The 12,079-nt window shown below is 44.5% G+C and overlaps 1 protein-coding gene across 1 annotated transcript in view; it reads left to right on the forward strand.

The window, feature by feature from the left end:
- sptbn1 (spectrin, beta, non-erythrocytic 1) overlaps nt 1-12,079 on the forward strand; it is a 91,375-nt gene that overhangs the window by 44,088 nt on the left and 35,208 nt on the right. Inside the window, exons 4-12 of the mRNA XM_042301522.1 lie at nt 3,834-4,007; nt 5,230-5,324; nt 5,644-5,724; nt 6,134-6,249; nt 6,663-6,775; nt 7,064-7,254; nt 8,246-8,363; nt 8,913-9,071; nt 10,461-10,763. Coding sequence (XP_042157456.1) covers nt 3,834-4,007; nt 5,230-5,324; nt 5,644-5,724; nt 6,134-6,249; nt 6,663-6,775; nt 7,064-7,254; nt 8,246-8,363; nt 8,913-9,071; nt 10,461-10,763 — 1,350 coding nt within the window. The remainder of the gene's footprint in view (nt 1-3,833; nt 4,008-5,229; nt 5,325-5,643; nt 5,725-6,133; nt 6,250-6,662; nt 6,776-7,063; nt 7,255-8,245; nt 8,364-8,912; nt 9,072-10,460; nt 10,764-12,079) is intronic.

The following is a 12,079-nucleotide window of genomic DNA, read 5'->3' on the forward strand; positions in this document are numbered from 1 at the left end:
GTTGGAGGTGAGCGAAACAGAGACTGTGAAGGAGTTAATGGGGAAATTGGAGGAGAGAGAAATGAGGGAGTTGCTGTGTTGGTGCTTTTTGCATGGAATTCGCCCGACGGAACGTGTCGGGGATTTGATGGCACCTGGGTTAGCGCTCCATACTCGTCCTGAGGTGCCGTGTTAGTCGGCTGGTGAAGTTGGTGCCAGCCTCACGCACCAGGCCTCCTGTGCACATCCCTAGCCTTGCACGTCCTGTGCCAGCACTGCTCTCAAGATCTCCAGTACGCCTTCACGGTCTAGCCCATCCTGTGCCACCTCCACACTCCAGCCCTCCGGTAGCAGCTCCCCGCACCAGGCTTCCTGTGCGTGTTCTCGGTTCAGTACCACCAGTACTAGCACCACGCATCAGGCCTACAGTGCGCCTCGCCTCTCCAGCGCTGCCGGAGCCTTTCTCCTCTCGCTGCGTCTCCGGCCTGTTCAGCGCAGCCAGAGCTGCCAGCCTGCATGGAGCAGCCAGAGCTGCCAGCCTGCATGGAGCAGCCAGAGCTGCCAGCCTGCATGGAGCAGCCAGAGCTGCCAGCCGGCATGGAGCAGCCAGAGCTGCCAGCCGGCATGGAGCAGCCAGATCTGTCAGTCTGCATGGAGCAGCCAGAGCTGTCAGTCTGCAAGGAGCAGCCAGAGCTGTCAGTCTGCAAGGAGCTGTCAGTCTGCAAGGAGCTGCCAGTCTGCAAGGAGCTGCCAGTCTACACGGAGCCGCCAGAGCTGCCAGTCTGTAAGAAGCCGCCAGAGCTGTCAGCCTACATGGAGCAGCCAGAGCCGCCAGTCAGCGTGGAGCAGCCAGAGCCGCCAGTCAGCATGGAGCAGCCAGATTTTTCAGTCTGCCAGGATCCGCCAGTCAGCCAGGATCCGCCAGATCAGCCAGGATCTGCCAGTCAGCCAGGATCTGCTGAAACCACCAGCCAGCCAGGATCTGGTAGATCTACCTACCTGCCTGAGCTTTCTCTCACTCCTGAGCTTTCTCTCACTCCCGAGCTTCCCCTCAGTCCCGAGCTGCCTCAGTCCCGAGCTGTCCTTCAGTCCCGATCTGCTCCTCAGTCCAGTGGGTTTCTGGGTGAGGACTACTAGGCCATGGTCGGTGGCGAGGGTGGACTATCCAGGGACGCGAGGAGAGGGGACTAAGACATTGACTGAGTGGGTTCCATGTCCCGCGCCGGAGCCGCCACCATGGACAGACGCCCACCCGGACCCTCCCTATTGTTTTGAGGTGCGTTCGGGAGTCCGCACCTTAGGGGGGGGTTCTGTCACGCCCTGGTCTAAGTATTTTGTGTTTTCGTTTTCGTTACGTTCTTTGTTTTGTGTTTATTCGTGTTTCACGTTGTTCATTAAACATGGATCGCAATCTACACGCTGCATTTTGGTCCGACTATCCTTCACACCTAGAAAACCGTAACAATGTGCCTGCTTCCAGCTCTTTTTTTTTATACCCAGATAGCGGTTTTGATTGACTAGGGTTGACTTCCCCCTGCCTGCACAAAGGACTAGTCCTCCCTCTTCTGCTCCTCCAAAACCACACCTCAGTGTAAAGTCTCCACGCACATCAGAGGGCAGAAGGCTGCTTTATTACCGGGTTACTCATTCACTTCCAACAGACTGAAATAGTCAGCTGCATCCTTTGCTTTTAGGAGTGAAGAAGTAGCATGTTGTGTGTATATAAAACCTTTCTGATTAGAAGACATTTGTCAAATACATATATCACACACTTAAACTTGAATGTATTAGCTTTATGTTTGCACTTTTAGGACTTTTGCATTGGTTCCATTGGACAGCTCAAAATAAATCAAACACAGCTTGAAAGTATTTGACATATGTATTTGACCAGGTCTGCTAATCATTAACTGGGAGGGTTGCATAATGTAGCTCAACATATCTTGGCAAAAGTAAAATGAAGTGAAATGCTAAATGGCATATTAAGGATCTGTTCCTTTTTCTATGTAATTTTTTTTTTTGTCAGGTTGAATTTGCAAACATGATTGTACTTTTGATTTTATGTAGATGACCAGGCAAATTGTAAGTGTGATACTTTTGTATATACTGTATAATTTATGTGGACATCCCTTCAAATTAGTGGATTCAGCTATTTCTGCCACACCCATTGCTGACAGGTGTATAAAATCGAGCACACAGCCATGCAATCTCAATAGACAAACATTGGCAGTAGAATAAAGAGTTCAGTGACTGTCAACGTCGTACCGTCATCGGAAGCCGCCTTTCCAACTGTCAGTTTGTCAAATTTCTGCCCTGCTAGAGCTGCCCGGTCAACTGTAAGTGCTGTTATTGTGAAGTGCAAATGTCTAGGAGCAACAACGGCTCAGCCGGGAAGTGGTAGGCCACAGAAGCTCATGGAACAGGACTGGCGAGTGCTGACGTGTGTAGCGCATAAAATTTGTCTGTCCTCCATTGCAACACTCACTAATGAGTTCCAAACTGCCTCTGAAAGTAATGTCAGCACAATAACTGTTTGTAGGAAGCTTTATTAAATGGGTTCCATGGCAGAGCAGCCTAAGATCACTATGCGCAATGCCAAACGTCGGCTGGAGTGGTGTAAAGCCCACTGACATTGGACTCTGGAGCAGTGGAAACGCTTTCTCTGCAGTGATGAATCACAGTTCACCATCTGGCAGTCCGACGGATGAATCTGGGTTTGGCGGATGCCACCTGCCCCAATGAATTGTGCCAACTGTAAAGTTTTGTGGAGGAGTGGTCAGGGTCTGTTTTTCTTGTTTCAGGCTCCTTAGTTCCACTGAAGGGAAATCTTAACGCTACAGCATACAATGACATTGTATATGATTCTGTGCTTCCAAATTTGTGGCAACAGTTTGGGGAAGGTCCTTTCCTGTTTCAGCATGACAATGTCCCTGTGCACAATGCGAGGTCCATACAGAAATGGTTTGTTGAGATCGGTGTGGAAGACCTTGACTGGCCTGCACAGAGGCCTGACCTCAACCCCATTGAATGTCTTTGGGATGAATTGTTTAGGCGACTGCAAGCCAGGCCTAATAGCCAAACATCAGTGCCCGACCTCACCAATGCTCTTGTGGCTGAATGGAAGCAAGTCCCCAGAGCAATGTTCCAAGATCTAGTGGAAAGCCTTCCCAAAAGAGTAGAGGCTGTTATAGGACCAACTCCATGTTAATGACAATGATTTTGGAATGAGATGTTCGACGAGCAGGTGTCCACATACTCTTGGTCATGTAGTGTACAAACATAAACAGAACTACATATCAGTATGAACACCCTTTCCAATGGCATAGGAATAATATAATTAGAAGCATAAAGGAATAGTTAACCCAAATTACAAAATGACAAATTGATTTCCTTACCCTGTAAGCAGTCTATGGAAAAGGTATGGACAAGTCCTGTGTAGTTCAGTTGGTAGAGCTGGTTGGTATAGTATGGTGCTTGTAGCGCCAAGGTTGTGGGTTTGATTACCACAGGGATACAGTAGGAAAAAATATTTAAGTATGAAGCTCTTGATAAGAGTGTCTGTAAAATGTAAAAAAGTGTTTGGCAGCAATCTGTGCTTTGGTTTAGTTTCCTTGGCACTGTTTCCACATGCTAATGTTTTAGCATTTGTGGCACAAATCCCATTCTAGTCATGGGACATGCATATAACAAGAAATAAAGTGTCACCAACTTATTTTATTTTTTTACCTACGGCCACTCTCAACTGATTGTAAATTGCTCTGGATAAGAGTGTCTGCTAAATTACTCAAATGTAAATAACGAAAAAACTGTGAAACTCTTGTTGCTGACATGTTCTGTGTCCTGTCCTGTCTCCCCAGCCCAAGCCCACCAGGGGACGGATGCGTATCCACTGCCTGGAGAACGTGGACAAGGCTCTGCAGTTCCTCAAGGAGCAGAGGGTCCACCTGGAAAACATGGGCTCACACGACATCGTTGACGGCAACCACCGCCTCACCCTGGGGCTCATCTGGACCATCATTCTCAGGTTCCAGGTAAAGGAGTCTTCAAACCAAAACGCATGAAACGGATGTCTGATGTGGCGAGAAATGATTTGCTAGAAATGCTGCTCTAGGTTTTCAATTGGCTGATTGATAAGCCTTTGGAAAATATATAATGAACAGTACAACCCCCCCCAAAAGAACTGCTCCCATTCAAAACCATTGAGTTGCTGCGTATTTTATGCATCAATTTGCCTGGTTTGAACGCTCACTTAGCCAGTGATTCTCTATTATTATCCTGGAGACACATTATGTAAAGCAGGGCCACGATTATCTGAATCAGGTATGCTGTTATTGTTATGTGAGCAACAAACCCAGTTGCTCTCCAGGAGGAGAGTTGGCCCGTATGCTGTATTCAATCCAACTGAGCGTCAGTAGCTTATTTACTGTAGGGCCTCATCCTTTATCACAGTGATCTTGTACTTCTCAACACACATATTACACAGTCAATTGAATTGTTTACATAAAGATTATGTTATAACATGAGTAAGAAATGTAGGCTATGTATGAGAGCAACTGCTTGGCATCGGACCGCAAGGCGTTACAGCGGGTATTGCGTAAAGCCCAGGACCTCTATACCAGGCGGTGTCAGAGGAAGTCAAAGACTCCAATCACCCAAGTCATAGACTGTTCTCTCCGGCAAGCGGTACCGGAGTGCCGAGTCTGGGACCAAAAGGCTCCTGAACAGCTTCTACCCCCAAGCTGGCAGACTGCTGATCAGTTAATCAAATTGCCACCCGGGCTATTTGCATTGACCCCCTTTTTTGATGTTGTTGCACTGACTCTCTTGCACTGGCTCTATGCACATTCACTGGACTCTACCCACACACTCCCATATACTACACTGACACTCTCAACATACACATACACACACTACATACGCTCACACACATCCAACACGCTGCCGCTACTCTTTTAATTATCTATCCTGATCTCCTAGTCACTTTTATCCTTACCTACATTTACATATTACCTCAATCCCGTCAACTACCTCGTACCCCCAGCACATTGACTCTGTACCAGCGTGCCTTGTATATAGCCGTGTTATAGTTATTTTATTATGTTACAATAAAAAAATTATCACATTTTCTTACTTTTTAACTCTGCATTGTTGGGAATGTGCATATTCGCAGCATGTGACAAATAACATTTGACTTTTGATTTGATTTGATATGAAACTTCTCACACTGCTGTTGTATCATTGTCTGTGTGACAGATTCAGGACATCAGTGTTGAGACTGATGGAGACAACAAGGAGAAGAGATCAGCCAAGGACGCCCTGCTCCTCTGGTGCCAGATGAAGACTGCTGGGTGAGTGATTGGCTGTCACCTTGCATTCAGACACGTTTCTTAGAGATTTGAAATACTTCGATTTGGGTCATCTACTGTACATGGCAGCTCTCAGTTCTACCTCTTGACTTAAACAATCCCCCTTAAGATAAATATACATGTATTTAGACAGCAACGCCGTTGTGACTTGATGTTACTGGACTTTTTACTTTCAGAACAAGTCAGTAAAGAAATTCCAGAAGCAGAGCCACATCTTGAATTATATAGAAATTGCTTAGGGAATGAATTTGAACATTGAACAAATCATCATATCTGTTGTTCTCTGTTTTGTTCTCTGTAGCTATCCAAACGTGAACATTCACAATTTCAGCACCAGTTGGCGAGACGGCATGGCTTTCAATGCCCTCATCCATAAGCACAGGTAACAAGAGTCTGTTTGATCAATTATCCTTCATGCCCTTGTGGGTCACATGATTCAGATATTTTTTCTCATGGAATTCAGGCCAATTATCCTTTGTGATTTACTTCACAGTCTGCTATTTACTTTGTGGTCACCAATATATATATTTTTATCCCACCTCCAACCCTCCTCATTTATGACGATTTATTTTCTTATTTACAATAGAGTAATGTTCAAATAATTACTTTTTGGTGTCTTTGGGATTTATTGATGCATTACTGTACATCATTTGGTGTAATTGTGTTGAATCTTTGAGGTATCAGAACATAACAATTTAATCATAACATTTCATCTGGGTATTTACCTTGTGATTCTTTGGTGGTATACTGTGTGACTGGTGCTGTGGTATGATGCTTTGTTTCGTGTATAGGCCAGACCTGATTGACTTTGACAAGCTGAAAAAGTCCAATGCCCACCACAACCTACAGAATGCCTTCAATCTGGCTGAGCAGCATCTTGGGCTTACCAAGCTCCTAGACCCAGAGGGTGAGTTCTGGACTATGCTCTTCTATGTAGTAGAGGAGTGCATATGGAAAATAGCTCAATCTGATGCCACGCATGATTTCTCAGTGCACTGTGACATACTTTTTTTGTTGTCCAAATAAACGTAATCAAATTGTAATAATCCTTAACTGGAATGTATAAAATACTGTAGGTGACAGAGTCTGGTCTAGTAATAGTGCTACAGACTCTAGACTACATATATCCCCTGGCAATAGGGATTTGAGCCCTGTCTGCCATTTTCCACTTTCTATCCGCGTATCACCTGCTTTACCTTCCCACTGCCCTGTCATACAACAAACATCATGAAATACAAAAATAGATCTTCTTTTAATATTTTTGTAACGTTCCAAATCAAATTGTATTAACCAATCAGCAATGTCATTTTTGCTTCACAGATATCAGTGTGGACCACCCCGATGAGAAGTCGGTCATCACATACGTGGTGACGTACTACCACTACTTCTCCAAAATGAAGGCGCTGAAAGTGGAGGGGAAACGTATTGGGAAGGTGACCATTTATTATCTCAAATTCCATGTTTGTTTGCTGGGTTGTTGTCAACAAGTTGTTCTGGGCAGAGTAAGAGCTTTTCAGATGTGGATTCAAATAGTATAAAACTTTCAAGATGTACTTGATTGAGCTTTTCTGGCGTAATGAAACCAGTGGAATAGTACCAATTGTGCAAACTCTGTCAATCTGGCAAACAAATACTATATACTATAAAACAAATACTATATATGAACCCAGGTCTGGACATTTTGGGCCAGAGTTTGACATGTGTCCTCTTTGTTCCGCTAGGTACTGGACAATGCCATTGAGACAGAGAAGATGATTGAGAAGTACGAGTCTCTGGCCTCAGACCTGCTGGAGTGGATCGAGCAGACCATCATCATCCTCAACAATCGCAAGTTTGCCAACTCTTTAAACGGGGTGCAGCAGCAGCTTCAAGCCTTCAACACATATCGCACGGTCGAGAAACCCCTAAGTGAGTGCCCCCCAGCCAGCAACCAATCCCAAATCCACCCCTATACCCCAATGCACCCCTATGCACTTATGGAGATCTGACAAGATGGGCAATCTTGAGCTTTAAGACGATCTTAAGAATATATATCTATAATATTTACTTAAGATATATCATTGTCCAGTTATCTTGCCATTCCCTCAACCCTTTTTTGGTTGACGTTCCTGTGACATTCCCTGAACATCACAAAATCTTTGTTCCAAACTTCTAAACCAATATTTTAATGAAAAATTCATTTCACTACCTAAAACAAAAATGTCAAGTCTAATGTTAAAATGAATGGCACAACACCGAACATTCTGGGTGCTGTAACGGCTTTCTTCTATCTCCTCCTCTGACGAAGAGGTGTAGCAAGGATCGGACCAAAATGCAGCGTGGCTATTGCAATCCATGTTTATTAAAATAATAAAGAAACACGAACTTACAAAAAACAATAAACGTAATGTGAAAACCGAAACAGCCCTATCTGGTGCAAACACAAAGACAGGAACAATCACCCACAAAATACACAGTGAAACCCCGGCTACCTAAATATGGTTCCCAATCAGAGACAACGAGAATCACCTGACTCTGATTGAGAACCGCCTCAGGCAGCCAAACCCCACCCCTACTAGCCGAAACACAAAACCCCAAAATAAACCCATGTCACACCCTGGCCTGACCAAATATATAACGAAAACACAAAATACTATGACCAAGGCGTGACAGGTGCGCGCCTCTCTCCCGCTTGTAGTGGAATTTACTTCAAAATGTTTTGTTCTGCTATGTCCATGAATTGAAGCGATAATGTATGCATGTTTAGTATTTTTAACGGTGCAGAAGTAAGACATGACTCCAAAAATGCTTTGAAATAAGTGCAACCCAGAGAACTTAAAGTGATGCGATGTGTTTAGACATGAGCTTTTTTTACGCTGTCAAAATATCACTCCCCCAAAACCCTTCCTCTTTTTATCGATCAGGTTTACTGAGAAGGGCAACCTGGAGGTGCTTCTGTTTACCATCCAGAGCAAGATGAGGGCCAACAATCAGAAAGTCTACATGCCCAGGGAGGGCAAACTCATCTCTGACATTAACAAGGTGATGTCTGTAGTCTCTGATGAACGCTTTAGGGTGAAGTTTCCCTAGGCACAGATGAAGAATCAGTTTCCCTTCTCCCAATCCTAACCTTTACCTTTAGTGGTGAAAATGCTAAACTGACTCAAGATCAGGGTCTAGGGACAAAGTTACCCTACTCCGCGATCAATGTTTTGTCTTAATGAAACATCAGGTTGTTCACTATCTCTCTCTCCTGTTTGTCTGTGTCAGGGTGTTTGGTAGTCTCTCTTTGGTGTGTGGTAGTATTATTATTAGTAAGTAGGAGTTTTACTATGGTATAATTATTACAATCTGAGTAATTCAGCCAACTCATACATTTTGCATCTGGACATAAAACTGTGAGATTATGAGAGAGTTGAATCTACCATTGGCATGTGTAAGGTACAAGATAGACTGGTGGCAAATGGTGTCAATTCATCATGTAGAATAGTCTAGAAATGAACAGAAAAATGATGTCTGACGTTCATGTTGGTCTGTCTGGACCATATGATATACCTGACTTAATATTGACTTAAACTTTGTCTATGGTAGACCTGGGAGAGACTGGAGAAGGCGGAGCATGAGCGGGAGCTGGCTCTGAGGACAGAGCTGATTCGACAGGAGAAACTGGAGCAGCTGGCTCGCCGCTTTGACCGCAAGGCTGCCATGAGGGAGACCTGGCTGAGTGAGAACCAGCGCCTCGTCTCACAGGTAAAAAACAAATGCTTGCACACAAATACATGCACACACTCACACAAACACTCAAAGTAGCCATGAGGGACAACTGGCTAAGCGAAATCCAACGGCTTGTCGCACAGCTACAGACACACAAATGCGTGGGCACACACACACACACACGGACAAAAGTAATAATTATGGAAAGCAATTGTGACATTTTGCCAAACTACCAACATATTTTACTACCTTCTCCATACAAATGTCTCAGCCATTGTTTTCTCACAGTCTGGACACCCAGATTCAGTGTAATGCAAGCGTCACGTTCACTGGTATGGCATCATCTCTGTAGCACATTAAGATTAAGTGCTGAAGATGTAAACGTTGCATCTCATTTGCTTTCCTACTTTTGTCAAACTGAAATCGGGGCCAATTTGCAGTTGAAACAATAGCAAAGCGGAAACCCCAACTCTGTTTTGGTAATAACCTGAGGAATGGGCCAGGAAAATGTAAGCACTCTCAAATTCATAGACAGAGCTATTGATGCAAGGCTTGACCATCCATGATATCATAAATGATCGTTTTAACCGTGTTTTGAGGCTATACAGTGTTGGTTTACATTTACAATGTTTACAAACATTGGAGCAAAACAAGCTCATATTTTGGGTTTTGATGGGGTGTGACAGTTGAAATAATCTCACGAGGCATGCATTTTTTTTTTATTGTAAAAAAAAACAACCCTTTTTCGTGATATCCAATTGGTAATTACAGTCTTGTCCCATCGCTGCAACTCCTGTATGGACTCCGGAGAGGCATAGGTCGAGAGCCGTGTGTCCTCTGAAACACATCCCTGCCAAGCCGCACTGCTTCTTGACACAATGCTTGCTTAACCCGGAAGCCAGCCACACCAATGTGTCAGAGGAAACGTGCATGCGCCCAGCCCGCCACAGGAGTTGATAGAGAGCGATGGGACAAGGACATCCCGGCCAGCCGAACCCTCCCCTAACCCGGATGACGCTGGGCCAATTGTGTGCCTCCTCATGGGTCTCCCGGTCACGGCCGGCTGTTACACAGCCCAGTAACGAACCCGGATCTGTAGAGACGCAGCTAGCACAGCGATGCAGTGCCTTAGACCAGTGCGCCACTCAAGAGGCCACTCACAATGCATTTAGAAGTTATAATCTTCAAGAATCAATGGGTATATATCATCAATGTATAAATCCAAAAATGGATGTAGCAACTGCGGGTTGCCCCTTTAAAGGATCAAAGTATTTTATGTCATTGTCAAATTGTAGAGACGATAACATTATAGAAATGGAGAGTGTGTCTTCCTTGTATCCCCGTATGTTGCCACCCATGCAGTATATCCTAACAGTATTGTATTTTATTCTATTCCATTCCATTCCAATCACTTCTATCTCGCAGGACAACTTTGGCTTTGACCTTCCGGCGGTGGACGCGGCCACCAAGAAGCATGAGGCCATCGAGACGGATATTACGGCGTACGAGGAGCGTGTGCAGGCCGTGGTGTCTGTCGCTAAGGAGCTGGAGGCAGAGAAGTACCACGACATCAAACGCATCACAGCGCGCAAGGACAACGTGATCCGGCTGTGGGAGTACCTGCTGGAGCTTCTGAAGGCGAGGCGCCAGCGCCTGGAGATGAATCTGGGTCTGCAGAGGGTCTTCCAGGAGATGCTTTACATCATGGACTGGATGGACGAGATGAAGGTAAGAGAGGGAGGGGGACCCTTCTGAAAATGTATGTGTTAAACTGTGTTGGAAAGACAAAAATTAATAATTATTGTAACACAAATGGAATTGTTCAAAATGCATTGAACCTCATCTACCCTGCTTCCACCAACACCTGAACACATTTAAAATGTATTGGAAATATGTCATTTCAAGTCATTTCACATGTTAGAATTACAAACGGAATGTATTAATCTTGTATTAATCCCTCTTCTAAATGATCAGTTTAAGCAGTATCAATGGTGAAACTACAGTGCCTTGCGAAAGTATTCGGCCCCCTTGAACTTTGCGACCTTTTGCCACATTTCAGGCTTCAAACATAAAGATATAAAACTGTATTTTTTGTGAAGAATCAACAACAAGTGGGACACAATCATGAAGTGGAACGACATTTATTTGATATTTCAAACTTTTTTAACAAATCAAAAACTGAAAAATTGGGCGTGCAAAATTATTCAGCCCCTTTACTTTCAGTGCAGCAAACTCTCTCCAGAAGTTCAGTGAGGATCTCTCAATGATCCAATGTTGACCTAAATGACTAATGATGATAAATACAATCCACCTGTGTGTAATCAAGTCTCCGTATAAATGCACCTGCACTGTGATAGTCTCAGAGGTCCGTTAAAAGCGCAGAGAGCATCATGAAGAACAAGGAACACACCAAGCAGGTCCGAGATACTGTTGTGAAGAAGTTTAAAGCCGGATTTGGATACAAAAAGATTTCCCAAGCTTTAAACATCCCAAGGAGCACTGTGCAAGCGATAATATTGAAATGGAAGGAGTATCAGACCACTGCAAATCTACCAAGACCTGGCCGTCCCTCTAAACTTTCAGCTCATACAAGGAGAAGACTGATCAGAGATGCAGCCAAGAGGCCCATGATCACTCTGGATGAACTGCAGAGATCTACAGCTGAGGTGGGAGACTCTGTCCATAGGACAACAATCAGTCGTATATTGCACAAATCTGGCCTTTATGGAAGAGTGGCAAGAAGAAAGCCATTTCTTAAAGATATCCATAAAAAGTGTCGTTTAAAGTTTGCCACAAGCCACCTGGGAGACACACCAAACATGTGGAAGAAGGTGCTCTGGTCAGATGAAACCAAAATTGAACTTTTTGGCAACAATGCAAAACGTTATGTTTGGCGTAAAAGCAACACAGCTCATCACCCTGAACACACTATCCCCACTGTCAAACATGGTGGTGGCAGCAACATGGTTTGGGCCTGCTTTTCTTCAGCAGGGACAGGGAAGATGGTTAAAATTGATGGGAAGATGGATGGAGCCAAATACAGG

The sequence above is a fragment of the Oncorhynchus tshawytscha genome, linkage group LG02, assembly GCF_018296145.1.
Source record: "Oncorhynchus tshawytscha isolate Ot180627B linkage group LG02, Otsh_v2.0, whole genome shotgun sequence".
NCBI classification, from domain to species: Eukaryota; Metazoa; Chordata; class Actinopteri; order Salmoniformes; family Salmonidae; genus Oncorhynchus; species Oncorhynchus tshawytscha.